Source organism: Myiozetetes cayanensis, unplaced genomic scaffold, assembly GCF_022539395.1.
Source record: "Myiozetetes cayanensis isolate MyiCay16 unplaced genomic scaffold, myiCay2020 scf5-8, whole genome shotgun sequence".
Lineage (NCBI taxonomy): Eukaryota > Metazoa > Chordata > Aves > Passeriformes > Tyrannidae > Myiozetetes > Myiozetetes cayanensis.
In genome coordinates, this window is record NW_026087742.1 from 49443435 (window position 1) to 49461611 (window position 18177).

At 36.5% G+C, this 18177-nt stretch overlaps 1 protein-coding gene across 4 annotated transcripts in view; it reads left to right on the forward strand.

Moving 5' to 3' along the window:
- NBEA (neurobeachin) overlaps positions 1–18177 on the forward strand; it is a 470259-nt gene that overhangs the window by 418451 nt on the left and 33631 nt on the right. For all 4 annotated transcript variants that reach the window (XM_050332434.1, XM_050332435.1, XM_050332438.1 and 1 more), the window contains one exon: positions 4984–5151. In XM_050332434.1, coding sequence (XP_050188391.1) covers positions 4984–5151 — 168 coding nt within the window. The remainder of the gene's footprint in view (positions 1–4983; positions 5152–18177) is intronic.

Sequence of the window (18177 nt, forward strand, 5' to 3'; positions counted from 1 at the left end):
CTGCACCACCCCAGTCTTACACCACACAGCTACTACCCCTTGCTACCATTAACATCCTCAGAGCCTCCTTGACAATAGTTCTTCTGACTCCTGCTTTTGTGTGGAGTTCTGAAATTTATATTTCAAAATAAATAAATTCCCATGCTACAGATTTAATAAAAATTTTCTCAAGAAACTGAGGTTTTTCCCCAAGGAACTAAGGACCCCAAAGTTCTTTAAAGAGACATTAGACCTGTAAACATAGTGCAATAAATCTGTAGAATTGTAGACAAACACATGATATTCAGCTGCTGAAAAGTAACTAATTTAATAAGTTATTAAAGAACTGTTAATCCGTGTGAAATAGAAGTTCTCCAAACCTGACAGGATCAGTAAGACCTTCTCTGAAAGGACAAGCTGCTTAGTAAGGCCTCGTCATGCACGTGGAAACTGCCTCAGGGAAATATAACATAGGTGTTCAACTCTCCTAACTCTTCTAACTTTAAAGGTCAAAAAAAGTGTACCCCCCCCCCCCATCCCCCATGAGCAAGACTGACAAACTGATGGTAACGGACAAGGTACTCAACAGTTTTTTTGCCTTAATCTTCAATCGCAACCTCTCTTTCCACACTCTTGAATGACTGGACTGCAAGATGGGGACTAGGGGAGCAAAGTCTCTCCCTCTGTAAGAGGAGATCAGTTTTATGGCCACCTGAAGAACCTGAACATACTAAAAGTCTATGGCATCTGATGAGTTGCATCCCAGAGTCCTTAAGGAATTGACTGATGTAGTTGCCAAGACATTCTCTGTGATATGTCATGGCAGTCAGGTGAAGTCTCTGGTGACTGGAAAAATAGAAACATTGCACCCATCTTTAAAAAGGGTAGAAAGTAGGACACTGGGAACTAGTTACATGTGAGCCTCACTTCTGTGCCTGGGAAACTCATGGAACAGATCCTCCTAGAACCCATGCTAAGGCACATGGTGGAAGGGAGGTGATCTGAGAGAGCCATCACAGCTTCACCAAGGGCAAGTCCTACCTGACCAACCTAGTGGCCTTTTACAATGGAGTTACTACATCAGTGGACATGGGAAGCGCTACAGATGTCATCTGTCTGGATTTGTATAAGGCCTTTGACATGGTCCCTCACAACATCCTTCTCTCTAAATTGGAGAAAGGTGGATTTGATGGGTGGATTGTTTGGTGGATAAGGAATTGGTTGGACAGTCACATCCAGAGGGTAATGGTCAACAGCTCAGTGTCCAGATGGACATTGGTGGGATGTGGTGGTCTCAACTGGGACCGATACTGTTTAATCAGTGACATAGACACTTTTATCAGTGACATAGACAGTGGGATTGAATGCACCCTCAGCAAGTTTGCAAATGACACCGAGCTGAGTGGTGCAGCTGGCACACCTGAGGGATGGAATATCATCCAGAAGGAAATGAAAAAACTCGAGAAGTGGGCTCATGGGCCAATGGGCCCAAGGTTCAACAAGACGAAGTGCAAGGTCCTGTACCTGGGTTAGGACAACCCCTGGTATGAATACAGGCTGAGAAAGAAACAAATTGAGAGCAACCCTGTTGAGAAGGATTTGAGGGTACTGGTGGATGAGAGGCTGGACACGAGCCAGAAAAGTGCACCTGCAGCTCAGAAGGCCAACTGCATCCTGGGGTACATCAAAAGAAACATTGCCAGCAGGTTGAGGGTTGTGATTTCTGCCCCTCTGCTCCCCTCTTTTGAGACCCCACCTAGAGTGCTGCATCCAGCTCTGGGATCCTCAGGAAGGATATTGACCTGTTTGAGTGGGTCCAGGGGAGGGTCATGAAGATCACTGGAGGTCTGGGGCACCTCTCCTATGAAGACAGTCTGAGAGAGCTGGGGTTATCTAGGCTGGAGAAGAGAAGGCGCCAGGAGACCTTACTGTGGCCTTTCAGTACTTAAAGAGGCCTATAAGAAAGATGTGGACAAAATTTTTAATGGGACTGACTGAGATAGGACAGGGGATAATGACTTGAAATGGAAAGAAGGTAAATTCAGAGGAGATATAAGTAAGAAATTTTTCACAACGAGGATGATGAAACACTGGAAGAAGTTGCCCAGAGATGTGGTGAATGCCATATCCCTGGAAACATTCAAGGTCAGGTGGGACAGGGCTCTGAGCAACTTGAATATTCAAGTTGAAGATATCCCTGCTTGTTGCAAGCGGATCGGACTAGATGACCTTTTAAGGTCCCTTCCAACCCAAACTGTTTTATTGTTATGTTTCTGTGATTCCAATACCAGAGGATCTTAGACGAGATAATGGGAGAAATATGCTCATTCAACTCAAACATTGATTTTTTTCAGATATACTCTCCCACCCTTGAATAATCAAAAGCTTTGCCATTTTCCTGAAATGCTCTCAATATTCTAGAAGTAACAATGCTATTTTTGACCAAAGGAAATGCCTAATAATTTTTTTTAGTTACTTCTTAATAAATAAGTAATAGGTACAGATGGAAAGAAACTTTAAATATGCAGAGTTCAGATGTTCAAGAGAACAGTTGGGCTTCTCACTGTAAGTTGCTTTGAGAGAGATGCTGGAAAGATAACAGACTTTAAATCCTACATTCTTAAAACCTTTTATTACATACAAAAGGAACATTAAAAATTAAGCATTTTAAAGTAAGGAAATGCTTTTTTTGTGGTGACTATGGCATACTTAATTTTATCCTTGCATGCTAGCATTCTGCACTCTGAGGTAAAAGTCCAATGGAAAGAATTATATGGGATGATGTAGTTGCTGACTGTATCATGTTGAACACACACAATGTAACATAATTAAGGATTTGGCATTTTTTAATTCTTTATTGGGAGTCATGGTTTGAAACCGGTATTAGTTTAATTGTATTTAGTATTAAGCAATATTAATGCTATTTAAATAATATTACTCACAATATGCATGTGATGACCTCTGATTTTGAAATAGAAACAACAAAACTTTATATGGTTGTCTGCAACATTTCTTTAAAGCTTTTTACAGTATGTTGAACTTAAGACCTTGAAAACTGAACCACATGTCAGCTTTTAAGTCTGAGCCTTCCCATCCGTTTTCCTCAGCAATAATAGTCCCCGATTTTGACAGAAAAGGGTCCAGGTTTTCACCAGAGCACTGAGAATTCCTCTTCCACGATGATCCTTACAGGGAAAATGTCTGAGGAATGATTGTATGTGATATGCATCAAGCCAGCACCATGTGGTTTGCCCTATCTGAGGTTATTCCGGGGGGGGTGGATGTGTGCAGGGAGCTGCTGCCAGTAAGCAGTGAGTGGCAGGGTGCTACAGTGCCTGATGACTATTTCTGAAGCAGCCTCCTTTTGATGTAAATGAACAAAATGAATAATCTTTTCCCAACGTTTATCTCCATGGAGAATCTGAACTTTCCTGGGGCAGATGTGAAACTGTCGTAGCTGGGTAGTGTTTGTGCTGAGTAGTGGCACTGTGATAAAAACAATGGAGGAATTAGGATTTCTCAGGGGAAGAAAAAAAAAATAGTCTTTGAGAATGAAAAGTATTAGGTAATGTAATATACAGGGTTACTGTCAGCTCTGCCTGTATGCAGTGAGTAGGAGTAAGCTTGACATAGATGTTTATATAATAAATTGTACTAAGGCTTGTATTTTTTCTACAGAGCAAATCAGGATCTTTTTCAGTGCTGCCCAGTGACCAGACAAGACAATGGGCACAAACTGAAACAGAAGGTTCCCTCTGCACATCAGGAAACATATTTTTATGTATGAGGGTGATGGAGCATTAGCACAGGGAGGTTGTGGAGTCTCTCTCCATCCTTGGAGATATTAAGAAGACATCTGGGTACAGTCCTGGGCAGCCTGCTCTAGGTGGCCCTGCTGGAGCAGAGTGTTTGGACCAGGTTATTTCCAGAGGTCCCTTCTGAACTAAGCCTGTGATTCTGTATTTTCTTTCATTATTTTCTAATAAACTAATGAAAAATTAGTTCCCAAATTTGAGAACTGAACTTGTTCTGATCAAAGGGAACTAGGCATATGACACTGTTCAAAATCAGTACTGTGATGGAGTTTGGGTAAGGACATAAAGTATAAAAACTTGGTCAATTAACTATAAATCTTTTTCTAAATACCTGTTCCTGTGTATCGCAGTTCCTATTTGAAGGTAGCATTAGGAACAAAGGAATGGGTGTGCCAGAATGCTATCTTAAATACACTATGAGTCTTTTTAGGAGAAAAATTTGTGTATCAAGGTACAGACTCATGGAAAACTAGAACAGGTAGTCTGGTAGAGGGGTAAGGAGAAACTGTGTAATGCCTTCAGCTTTCTAAAGCTCCAGTTCAGGCAATGATATCTACTAAGGATGCCAATCATGTCTGATAAAGGCGTATTGATTGGATCAGGTTCAACAGTAATACTTTCATCCTTTCCTCTGTCTAGAATTAATCTCTTTCCACATGCTGAGAAGAGGAATAAGCAATCCTTGAACCCATTTTTAAACTATCTAGTCATGGCCTGAGTTTTCTCTAGTGAACCAATGTAATATCAAAAATTAGCGGGAAAATTGTGATTTCTCCTTTGAGAAATCAGTCACAAGGTGCACATGGAGTTCAGAACTTCATTTTGCAGATACAGCTTTTTAATCCTCAAATTTTCATTTTAGATTTAAGGCTAATTAGAACTAGTTAGAAAATGAGGTGGAAGATTGGTTTTTGAATGTTTTTCCTACTTCCATCAGGTTATTTTGAAAAATTATGTAACTTACTTGACAAGCCCAAAAATTTATAATTGAAACCCTTGCAGTTAAGAGAAACCCAATAGCTAGGAAGAAACATGATGTAAGATGAAGGAAAATCCTTCTCTCAATATATCTGGTTACAATTTTTAATGTTTGAAGGATTTCAAGTGTATAAAATAGGCCTGAACAGAAAATTCAATAATACCCATTATGTTTTCTCAGTTTCTTCCTAACCCTGAATTTTTCTTGCAGGCCCTGGAAAGTGAGTTTGTATCATGTCAGCTTCATCAGTGGATTGACCTTATATTTGGCTACAAGCAACGAGGACCAGAAGCAGTGCGTGCACTCAATGTTTTCCACTACCTAACATATGAAGGCTCTGTGAACCTGGACAGTATCACTGATCCTGTCCTCAGGGAGGTAGGTGTTTACTGCCATTTCATTCTAAAAACTGCTGTCATCTCACAAGAAATGGTACTTTTTCCATCTTTCACTGCTGGAGAAAATCAGTGTGTGTGACTTGATTCAAAATTTAGGCCCTAGGTGACTTCAGAAGCAAGTTTGAATAAACTAGCAATTAAATGCCCCTAATATATTTAATAGTCAGTTATGATGCAATGTATATTCTGTTATATATAGTCTGCTACTTTTTATAATTTACTTTTATTAAGTTCATTTAGTAGAACTGAAAAACTGAAAGAAAAAACTGCATATTGTGATAGGGGAAAAAAGAATTCTAACCTTCTCAGTCAGATAATGTTGGTGATTCTGAGAAAGAATATATTTGCTAGAGTTACAGAAGCAAATATTCAGATTAGTTTTGTTTTAATTGCATAAAGTATAATCAAACTGTTACCTAAATAGAAAATGTTTGCTATTTGTTATGCATACAAGTATTTATGTTTGCATATATGTATGCATAAAATATATGTGTGTATATAGATATACAAGTATTTTAAATTAATCAGTAATTTTTTTAAGAAATTGCTGTAGATATCCTAGATACATGTTTCCTTCCAGTGACTGTATTTGTTTTTAGTAAGACTATTAATTTGAATGATGATTTTCTAATAGCATACATTTGTTGGCTAAAACAATTGAAATTTGGTGAAAAGTGTGAAGAAGCAACAGCTGCTAGATGAGTACCGCTGTGATGAAGCTCTACACAGAGTCTTCCATTCCCCCAGATAGCTGCCATCTGCTGTATGCAAAACAGTAATAATTTATACATTGCCAGGCAATGAGGTTTTGTTTGTTTGTTTGTTTGTTTTCCAGTCTTGGAGACAGAAATCTAGAGATTTCAGAGAGAACTAGATTCTAGAAACCATTCATATTCAGCTAACTATTGGGTTTTGTCATGTTGGGTTTTAGCAGTGTGTTGCTTCATCCTGTTGCATTGGATGCTTTTTTTAGGAGCGGAAATAAAAAGCCATTCAGAGCCCTGTCTTCCTAGAGCTGGATTTTCACTCCATGCACTGCAAAGTTTAGATTTTCTAAGCCATTAATATTTGCTTAGTTTTAAGAATGACTAGAGTTGCTTTGATTCCCCTTGCCTCAAATATTTAATGTTGATATCTACGTAATAGTTTTCTGGATTTAAAACTTTGAGCATGAGAAGAGTCATGCTCTTCTAGAGATACAAAGAAGAAATAGCTTTTAAAGTATAAAACAGGTGTCAAGCACCATGAACACAAGGGATTTTCACGGCTTATGGTCCTGATTTACATGGGCAGACTCCTGTGTCTTGACTTTAAAGGCTTTCTCCCACAGGGCAGCTTGTGGGATTGAGGTCTATTTGTTTGTATGTTCACCTTATTTAACATCTTATAACATGATGAGACTCTTCAGCTCTTCTGTGACTCTACTTACATGCATAACTTGTAATCAAAAATTTTAAAAAATTAATGGAGAAATTTTTGTTCACTCACTTGAACATCTAACCCATGCCCTTTCAGTCAATAATGTATAAACCTCTTCTTGGGCTACTAAACTTTATCTTCATTGCCACAAGTTGGATTTGTAAATAAAATTCATTGTTAGCAATGAGAAGGCAACAAGTCTAGGAAAAATGAATCCTTCTAATCTTTGTTATATATAGATAAAAAGTTGTATGCATCCATTTAAAAATAGTGTGCTTTCTCCTGCAAGAGTTCTCAGGCATTGTTGATTTGTGCTTTGTCATTAGAAGATTTAAGAAATACTTTTTATTCATTTCTAATCAGAATTAACAGTACATGTGTAATTATAGACAGATTTAGACCTGCCTTCTATTTTCCTGGGCTCTATTTATAAAACTATCAGATGTTCTCTGGCCAGTAATAAAGCATTTGACATCTTGATGATCTAGTGGACCATATATTTGGATGTCATGTTTCTGTTACAAGTATATATGTTGCTTTGTTGGCTTTTTTGTTGTTGTTTGATTTGCATTTGTTATTGTTTTACTTTATTTTGGCTTTTTGTAGATATTCCAGAAAATAAATTAAAAACAAAAAGATATTTTAAAAGCTTCTGAAGACCCCTTATAAGTGCAGAAATGTAAGGATAGGAATACTAGCACCCTTAAAAATAGTGATAACAATTGTTTATCATATTTTACAGTGGCAGGTGGTGGTGTCTGGCATCTTAATTTAGAAACATTGCAATTTAGCATTAATTGCACTCTGTGATTATCCAGGAAAGTGCATGTCTCAGTATCCAAATGCTCTTGATGTTTATTTTGTAAACAAGCTGAAATATTTTGGTTCTGTCTCACAGAAGATGGCAATGTTCTCAATAAATGTGCCAATCAATACAACCTTATTGTCAGCAGCCATTATTAGGCCAGTGGGCTCAAGCATGGCAGTAACTTCTTCAAACTGTGGCTGTAACTAATTTCATATTGAGCTGAGTCCCAGAAGAATCTATCCAGTGAAATAAGTCTCCAAATTAAAAAAAAAAGCCCTCCCATTTATGTCTGAGCTGATTGAAAGACATAATTTAAACAGGCAGAACCCCATGACCTATTTATGCTTTACCTTGGCCTTTTCATTTTCACCCTTTGCTTGAGCATCTCACTTAACCACTAAGGAATATGCTCATAGCTTTCTGTGAAAAATGTTAAAGAAGTCACTTTAGTAGCCATCTGACTAGGAAAAAAATATTCAGTGGTGGGACAACTTATCCCTGCCATTCCTTGCCTCTTTCTCACATGCATTGGAAGCCCTCCAAGAACTATCTACTGTTTAACATTGGAAAAATGGCCATCCTGTGCTTTTGTTCTCTTTCGACCTATTTAGCAGAAGACTTTCCATCTGAGTTACTTTCTTCTTTTTAAATTTTGAAAATTCCCAATGGTTGAAACCAGAATACTGGATAGCATTAAGTTTCAGATGAAATCACATACATCTGCTCCTGTAATAACTCTTTGGCAACTTAAAGGCTGCACTGGATGGGTAAAATAAGCTGATTTCATTTCAACAGACTGATTGTGATTTTTCAAAAAACTTTGTAATTTTCTGATACCACAAAAAATACTTGATCATAATTTATCTCAAGTAGCAATGAGAGCAACATGAAAGTCCTGATTTACATGCTCCACAGAATGTATAAAATTGAATTGTATGGGTTTGATCTTTTATGATTAGAAATTGGGAAGTTCTCCAGTTCTATCAGCTGTAATGGCTTCTCTTAGCCTGCCTATTGCAAAATGGTTTTCATATTGTAATGAGGAGGGGAAAAAAAAGTGTAACAAACATTTTCCAGGCCCAAGATTATATTTTTTTTATTTCAAACTATTTTATTCTATTGCTAAATTTTTTTCCCTTTAAAAGTAAAAGCAGTGAGGTGAAAGCTTGAGAAACAGCTTAAGGATATGGATTCATTCTTATTTGATAGGTGGAATAATGGATGCAGCACTAACCACAGCAATTACAGCATTAAAATGTCAAGAAATTAGAGGTCAGAATAACAGATAATTTTCTTCCTTTTGTCAGATTAAAAATTGACACTGTTTGACAGCACAGGATTTCTAGCTGAGAAAATTATGACAGCTTAACTCATCTTGTACTTGTAAGGCAGTAATTGATAATGAACTTTACCATGACAGTCCTCTCCTGTGGAGAAACATGACAGAACATCCCTGGTACAAAGTCTGTATCTCTTTTTAATATGTAAACAGTAGTTATATTGGACATTAGACGTTATTTGGAATTGTCTTTACTGTTAGTTTACATCATAATCCAAATCCTTTCCTCTGGACAGACTTGGCTGACTTCAGGGGATTGATGCTGAGAATGCTAATGTATAAAGAATAACATAGGATGTGGTTTATTTGTGATGCTCCAGTGCTACTGGTACACTTCTTTGGTAAAATACAGTTCCTCCCCTGGTTTCTCCCAGAATGTCTCTAGATTTTAGGAGCCTCATTTTTCCTCCAAACACCTGGAAATCTAGGCATTCAAAAATCCTAGAGGTGTGTTTTTTTCAAGTTAGAACCCTGTATGACACGAAGTGTTGTGGCTGAAAGGGAAAAAGAAAGTCATTCTGGTCATTAGAAAATGAAACAGATGAGATAAAATTGTTTTTGCTTATTACAACCTTAATTTACTACCATGTAGATTAAACACAAAATAATTAAGTGGGCAGTTTCATGCATAAAAGACTAATCACATGTAGTACTGAAAGCATATCTAGTTGAAGAAAAATACTATTTGAGGCTTTCTGATTAGTTTTATTTGGGGATTTGTTTGTTAGTGTTTTTGTTTTTAATCATAGCCTGACCTCTGTTTATTGCTTTTTTAGACTTTCACTTAGTTTACAGTTAGAAATATTTTGAAAAATCATTTTAGCTTTTGGTCTGCCCTAGACTTTAGACTAACTTGATGTCATCCTTGTGTTGAGTTGCAAATCCAGCTTAGCAGTGTAGTACAGTGACTTCCCTGTGACTGCTACATCTTCACCAAATGCTTGTATCCCCCCAGTCTGGCAGGAATTGCGTGTGTGTCGGAAAGCAAGGCAGTGTGAAGCTAGTGGGCTCAGATATTTTTCAGAGCAGCCACCTGTCAAAATACCTGAGCATACTCGCAACTCACACGGCAAATTGAAAAATGATTAAAATTGCTAGTGTTTGACAGGCAGTTGCTGTGCCCGTAAACTAATCCTAGTAGGACAGTTTTTCTGGCAGCTAACAGAGCATATGGTCTATGCAATATTTATTTCTTTGGTGGTGACTTGATATTTAGCATATTTAAATAATTTGAAAAGTCATAATGATGCAGTAGATGCAGTGCTTTTCAACTACTCTCATTTCTGGGTTATATTTTTCCTCTTATATTTCCTTCCGTTATCTCTTTCTTTGATCTGACAGGAATAACAAAGCATCCCTCTGGATCTGCTGTAGTGAAATATGCCCACAGGAAGCAGAGTAGATCACATCAGTTTTCACTTCTTTTTTTTTTCCTTTCTATTTTTTTCCCCCTCCTTGCTGAAACACTTTTTGCTACTACAGAGGCCTGACATGATAGGGCTGTCAAGACTCAGCAAGATAGATATATCTTTAACAAAGGGAACTGGAATGCTAGCCTTTCCCTGGTGACTGAACCTGGCAAATTTATGAGGAAAAAATTAACACGCCATTCTAATAGCACTATATAACACTTTCAAGGTAGCACCAGCCCTTGCCACCATGTGCTCGTTCTTTCTTTCACTCATAGTTATTCTTATTTATTCTGATTTCATTTTTAACTTGTTAAGATCTTTTTCTTCTGGGAACCGTTTCTTTGATGTGACAAGAATATCAAAACCACCCCTATGGATCTGCTTGATTGAATTGTACCCACAGCACTGGCCACTTACATGTTCACTTGTACTTAATTGCCTCCATACAAGTGATGGTCTTTCCTTCCGTTCTAGGAGCAGTCCTGCTTAGGCATGAATATGGATAGTGGTGAAATTAGTAAGAAGCTGCATATAGTATATATGTCTACTTTTTTCAAAGTTAATTGAAGGAATTTGAGTAAAAACCATCATTAAAGTAGAAATTATTTTTCCATATGCCAAGGGCTGTGTTCTTCTCTAAGAAATGTGTACTTGCATTCTGTTGATTTTTGTCAAGAAATCTACATCTCCTTTATTCCCAAATACTGTTCTTCCCAGAAATACAGAACAAGGATTTTTTTTTTCCCAAATTTAGACTGATTTGAGGTGGGAAAAAGAGATTACGTTATTCTATTTTTGGTCTGTTAGTGTGTTTTTGTATGCTTTAAGAGATTATCAACAGAAAATCAATGGAATTTTTATGTTTCACTCTTGGAACAACTGTGGATATATATAACAGTGAGTTTCAGGCTCAGTATCCTCTTCACTAAATAGGAAAGGAAGAATTTTTACTTGCTGTCACTTTGTTATGATAGTTCTCTGCAGATCAAGAAGAAAAACACAGGGATTTTTTGAGGGTGAGGTATTTATTTTTGTAGGTAAAGATTCCTGCAAAAGACACTGAATACAGGAAAAGACACCATAAATTAGAATATTCAATAAGGAATTATATAAATTGCATGAAGTCAGTTACCATACAGTAATTTCCCAATGTATAGGCTTTTATTTGGATTTTAATGTATGCACTTTTATCTGTTTGTTGTTCAGAGAAAAGGGCTTTCAGAAGGTGCTTATTTCAGAATAACGTAAACATTTTAGTAATATATGCAATTTAACTACGAAATAACTTTCTGGGAGCACCTACCCTAAGTAACACAAGCCATTTATAACAAGGAGTGAGAAATCATGATCTGATCTATAGGACTCCAATCTAAAAATATCCTTCTACCATTGCTTAAAGTAATTATCCACAGTTAGATTAATGATTTATCAGAATATCTCCAGCTAATGAATGTATTCGAGATGGTCAGTTAGTCAGTGTTTTAGAGAATCTGTGATGTTCTGAGTCCATGACCATTCCTGGATCGTGTTGTTGTATGTTTATGGGAATTAAGAATCTTTTCACAATCAAGAAAAGACATGATTCCTGAAAGAAAAAAAAATTGTGACCTACAGGTGGGGGGTTTGTCCAAAATGGTGTATTAGAAGGTTTGGGATTTGATTATTATTTATTGTACTTGCATTTAAAAAGTTCAGCATCCAGATAGAATGAAGCACTACCACTCAGTGCACATCACCAACTTTACACCAAGCATTCAAACCAAAGAACTGATGATAGCTTATTTAGCTCATGAGACTTCAGTCAACATATTTGATGTTTCAGATCATTCATTCATCAAAGGAATACTAGGGTGAGTTTGTAAATAAACCATAGCCCTGAAAAATGTATCCTAATACTTCAACCCACTTGAAGTATTATTTGGAATAAATTGTTTGGCCCATTCTCATCTACATTAGAAATTTCATAGTCATTTTACATCCTGGAGTCTTATACAAACTGAGTTTAATGTTTTGCCTATATGAAAGAAACAACTGCAATTGTTCTCTTTTATTGCAGAAATATATAAAAGAAATATATATAGGTCTTGCACATGAAAATTTCTTCTTTATCGTCTGGGGTTTTTTTGTTTTTCTCCATATGGATGACAGGTAGCAATTATTGATTTTTAAAATTGGCAACAAGCATTTTCACATACACTGAAAGTAATATTTTATGCAAAAGAGAGAGGTGGGGTGAAAATTGCTGCAGCTGATTGTAGCAGAAATAGCTGGAAGGGGCTTCTTTTTTCCTATTAGCACAGATTTCAGTTATATTATGCTGTCACTACCTCAGCATAAATTAACTATTATTCAAAACATTTCCCACACAGTAGTTTATTGGAACAGATATTACTAAGTCTAAGTATCTAGTCATTCACTTAGAAAGATGCAAAGCTGAGCTTTCTAAATGTTTTAAACATATTGATAATGTGCCTCTTCAATGTCATTTTGAAGCCTGTGTACAGCATATCTATATTATTGTTTTCAATTTATGTCAAGAAACAAGTGAAGTTTTGAAGAATGCGTTCTGGGAAATAATCCAAACAAAATTATTTCTTTATAACCTAAACCCTGCAAATAACTGAGAACATTTATTTTAAATGTAACTGTATAACCTTGTTCCAAAACTGAAATTCTAATATACACTGAAACCTGATGAATACTCTATGCGACGCCTTTCAGTGTGTATGTTTTACCTACTTCCCAGTCAGTCCTTTTTCAGCTGTAAGTTTTGAAGGTCTGCCTGTTCTCTGAAATAGGTCTTGTGTCCTGCAGTGGATAAATTGAAAGTTGCCAGATGGTTGGATCCTCATCATAACCACAATTTGTAGTAGAGAATGTGTGCTTTCAAAATCTCCATGCACCTTCTTGAAGTGGGAACAAGGCAAATGATTTGTGATAGAAAGATCGGGCTGAGAGCAGAAAGATAAGCCAGCATTTACTTTCTGTTCACTTGAAAAAAGAAAACCACTAATGTTATATCGCCACATTCTTTACTTAATTTTATTTCATTTACAAGGAAACGTTTTACTCAAGGGTTTTGCTGGTTTTTTTGTCAAACCAGAAGTAGAACATAAAGTCACATTTTTAATTTTGTATAATTTTATATTTATAAAAGAAGAACAAAAGGCACATACCAGATACTTTGGTTTACTGAGCCTGTTCTGCTTTCCAAGCATTAAAAATGTCTTCAGTCATCGTGTTTTATTTCAATAATAAACCAGAGCAAAAAACATCACAGCTAAAACGCATACTTTAGTGATTAAGTACCCTTTCCTCTTTTATTGCTGCCAAGCTTTCAGAAGACCTGTTCTGCAGTTTGCCTCGCTGTTTACCTCATTTTCTTTTGTGTTTTCCTACAGGGGAAGTTCTTAATTGTAAAAATAAGTAGAAATAAATGTGATGTGTATGTTCTGCACAATTGCTTTCTGAAACATGTGCAAGTTATTCTACTGGCAGCAAAGGTTACTCATTATCTGAGCTATTAATAACATTTATTTTCCTCAGCAGTTAGATTCTCTAGACTAAATCCTATACCTTCATTTATTTATTTCTACATCAAAAGATGTCAGTGTCCCAGTAGTTTAAAAGACTACCTGCTTATGATTATCCGAATCCCTGTCAACTGCTGGCCAAATTGCCACAGGGTATGAAAAGTCGCTAATAGAGCGCCTTTCTCTCATGTTGTGGTTGAACTTCCTCATGAGCATGGTGTGTTATTTTCTATGCTGCTTTACCAAAAAGATCTTGGAGACAAAGAGCATCCTAGTGATGAGAGGGTAGAGGAGACTGATTTAGGAACAGGATTTCAAGAGTTGGATGGAAAATAACAGTCAAAGCAAATGTGTAGCAGAAAGGCAGGAATATGGAGAGTTCATGCTAGTCGAGATGGGGATATTGCTATGTTTGATTCCATATTAACTAGCAGTTGCAGGGTCAAATTACTCATTATGTTTAAAGAAAAGTTGAGACAAAATGGCAGATATTTTCAAAGTTCTATATGCTATAATTTGACTGGAGGCATCTCATAATGATAAATTGTAGAAGCCTCATTAAATGGATCATCTCAAACTAGAATGAGCAAACACTGTGAAAATCAATTGTTAGGAAGAATGTACAATGTGGACAGATAGAAAAATTGTGATGTTTTCATCTGAATTTTTTATTCTGTGTGTTCTGTTATGATGATAGCTGTAAGCATAGTATGAACAGAACTGCTTTTTCAGTAACTCCATTAATCTGTGCTTCTTATGATTACATTAAGTTCCATTGTAAGTAATTGCATTTGTTTTGTTTTAATTCATTATTATCTTTAAAAACTTTTAATTTCTTAAAAATTAATGGTAAATGTAGAAATTTTTTTAATTGATACATTATGAATGGAATTTTTTCCAGATAGCCAGCTTTTTGGTGCTCTTCATTGTTTAAGACCCATCATCTGAGTGGTTGGTTGTTTGCTGTCTTAATTAGGCTGAAGTCCATGGGTTTAAAATTTGTGATCAAATTTTCAAAGTTTCAGTGAAAACTCCTGCTGATATTACTGTTGCATTTTTATGAATCAGATACCTATGCCTAAAGGACTCTGTGCTCCTAAAAGTGACATTTAAAAACATATGCAGTGCCTTAAACAAAACCAAAGACAAGGGGAGGTAATAAATACTATTAAACCTGATGAGGTCCCCAACAAATTCTCCCTTCTATCAGCACAGAGTAAAATTTCACAAATCTGTAAGAGGCAGCGAACTATTCAGATGACATCAGCATCCCTGAAAACCATGGAAAGTAGCCCAATACTGCTTTCTTGTCTTCACTCCCAATTACTTCCCAAGCACTTAACAAGTGTAGGGTACTTTAGTTTTTCCTTTTCTTCTGGCAGCAACATGGGAACCAGCAAAGCCAGGCTCTTTCTGCTTTCTGTGACCTTTCATTGCTAGAAGTCTCAAGCCATTTAGTTACCCAGCTTGAAAGATAGGGGCCCTTCAGAAATATCCAATGCCAAAGTTTCCTCCAAATTACCACTGTTTTTTTCTTTTGGTGCATTGGCCTATTGAGAGCTGAGAGTGGAGGTCAGGCTGACTGCTTCTGCTTGCCAGACCAGGCTGTAGAATAAGGACAGAGGTGCTCAGTTTCCCTGTTTTGTCCAGATTGGAGCTTGCTCTGTGTCTCTTTCCCCAGGAGATCTTCATGAACAGTGGAAGTTTCTTTCTTCTGCCTCAGTGGAGAGGAAAATAACAAGAGATTTTTAACAAGTACCTTCTCTGTTTTGTAGCATTTTCACTCCTGCACAGCATCTGGGGCTTTATTATTGTAGGACTATAAATGTATATAATACCACTGTCTTCATTGCCACCGAATAACTAGCTTCTGCTTTCAGCTCAGCATTCTGGTTAGTATAAACGATGATGGATCCATGCAGTGTGAGTTTGAAATCCTTTTTAAATTCTTTTTGAATAGTAAGAAAACCAAAAGTAGTATCAATTTCTGCCCAGAATAAAGCCCTGCGTGTGCTGTAGTGTTTAACTGGACAGGTCAGGGTGAGCAGCTTCTCTGTCTGGTGAAAAGAAATAGTAATGAGGGATGAACAAGAGGAAATGGAATTGCATGGGAAGATGGGTACTTACACAACTCCTATCTCTTGAGGGAGGGAGTATGAGAGATCAGATGAACAACAAAGAGAGGAAAAGAACAAAAATTTGGAGCTTTTGTTGCAGAGGAGGAGGAAGGAAAAGGGTTAGAAAGGTAGTCACTGGGAGCATTATAGAAGTGAAGGAGTTGCCACAGGAACAAATAGCTCTTGACATGGGTGTTAATGCAGAGAAATTATGCTTGCAGCCTTCCCAAAGCTTTAGGAGATTTTTTAGTGTTGACCTTTGGGACTTATTTTTTAATTAGTGAATCCACTGAAATATTGTATAATATGATCTAGTTAAGCATTTCTAAATAAAACAAAACCCTCTTTATTTTATATATTTTTGATTTGTAAAATTCATCAGGTTTCTAAATGCAGATGATAGTGTATTGAAAAATACTACTGGCAATTTTTAGCCTGGCACAACTGGAACTTCAGGCTCTCTGGCTGTCCTACACTGCTTTTCACATGTGGAAACAATTGTAGTATCCCAGACAGAAGCAAAGTTTTTGTTTCTTTTTTTAAATGCCTGTAAATTTTAGTGACTGCCAACTAAGGGATGCTAATGACAGTTTTCATACATATTTTGTTTGGGGTTTTGCTTTCTCTTTTGCAGACTTTAACAATCTGTAGTGGTTCCAGTCAGAAGAGAATCTGCATTTAAAAATTCAGAAAATTTTTTGGTTTTAAGGCAAGAAAATATAACACATTTATCTATGCTTTAGAAAAGCCTTGAAATGATTTTTGATTTTAAAGGTAATGCACTTGGAATCCTAGTAACCTTTTGAGAAAATAGTATTTGTTTCATGAGTTTGCTCTGTTTCAAAAGAAAAAAATCTATCCCAAAGATCTAAAAACTTATATTAATATTTCATCATAGTTGGATTTCATATGCAAAAGAGGAAAATAAATTAGTTAAAGGGTGACATAAGGCAGAGGAAAGGAAACACTTGGCTTAAAAGCAAAAACTCTTGAGTGAGAATGACAAGAAGTAAGAGATATGTATAACATTAGACTGTAAGTTTTTTAAAAAATAAAAAAGACATATAGGTGCAGGCAAGAATATTTTCAAGAGGAGTTTTGGTAATAACAAGAACTTGAATTTCTTGAAACTTGAAACTGGCAGCAGAAACTCAAGATAGGAACAGTTTGGCCAGAACAGAAGATGATGTTCTGAGTGAGGTATTACTAAGGCCTTAGAATGAAGAATTTCTCTTTAGTAACAGCATTTATACAACAGGAATCACATTGGGGAAATGGAGCTGGTTTGGCTTGGTTTGCAAATACAAGATACATCTGCAATTCTGTATGCTGTAAGGCTTTGATTACCATCATGTAAAGGAGTAATACAAAGGGGTAGTATCAACAGGGAAATTCTGTGTTACAGGTGTACATTTTACTAATTTGCATTGCAGAATCAAGATGTTGAAGAGAAGTTTGTTCCATAGACCTAAACACCACATGGGAAAGATAATCTAGATAGGCCTCTCACCCAACAAATCACATAGAGCTTTTGTCCATGTAGCCTTCTGAATCTGACCATAAGGGTTGATGTCTGAATAATGAAGACAATATGGAAGTCTTTCCTTATATAGGTGGAGTTTGGGTGATGAGAAGTTATTTCAGGCAGTCACCTTAAATATTTATAATCCCAAAACAACAACAAAAATTCTTGTTTTAAAAGAGATGGGGGAATGTCTTTGGAAAAGTTGAAATCCTTGTTTCTGAGATTGCTCATTGTGTAACAAACAGGAAATTTTTTAAGGGCAATTACAAGTTATCTAAAACTAAAAAATCCTGATTGCCCAGATTTCAAAGCCTTGAGTACTTATGTCATTAAGCTACATATTTGATGAATTATTGCATCATGCTATTACATCTCTCACAAAGGCAATTTAGCAGTAAAATATTTTCTAATGTTTGTGCTTAGTAACTTGATGATCAAAGAAAGCAACATTTTCTTTTATAAACTTAATGCAGATTTGGGAGTATGATGACAGAGCAATGATTTCGTTTGGCATGACATCAGTGAACACAAGAGTTTCATACCAATCTGTATGGTACAGGAATAATTACAAACATGAACATAAGAAATACAATAGTTCAACTGAAGAAGTAATGGCACGAAACTGGAAAAATAAATTGTTCTTTATATGAAGGGTGACATCATTACTTTCTAAAGCTACCTGAGGAGGGGAAGTGGAGAGGGAGATGCAGAGCTCTTCTCCCTGTATTCATGGGCACATGGAAATGGTTCAAAGCCGTGCCAGGCAAAGTTTATACTTAATATTAGGAAGCTTTTCTTCACTGAGTGGGTGGTCAAACAGTGCAACAGTGTTTCTGAGGCATTTGGACAATGC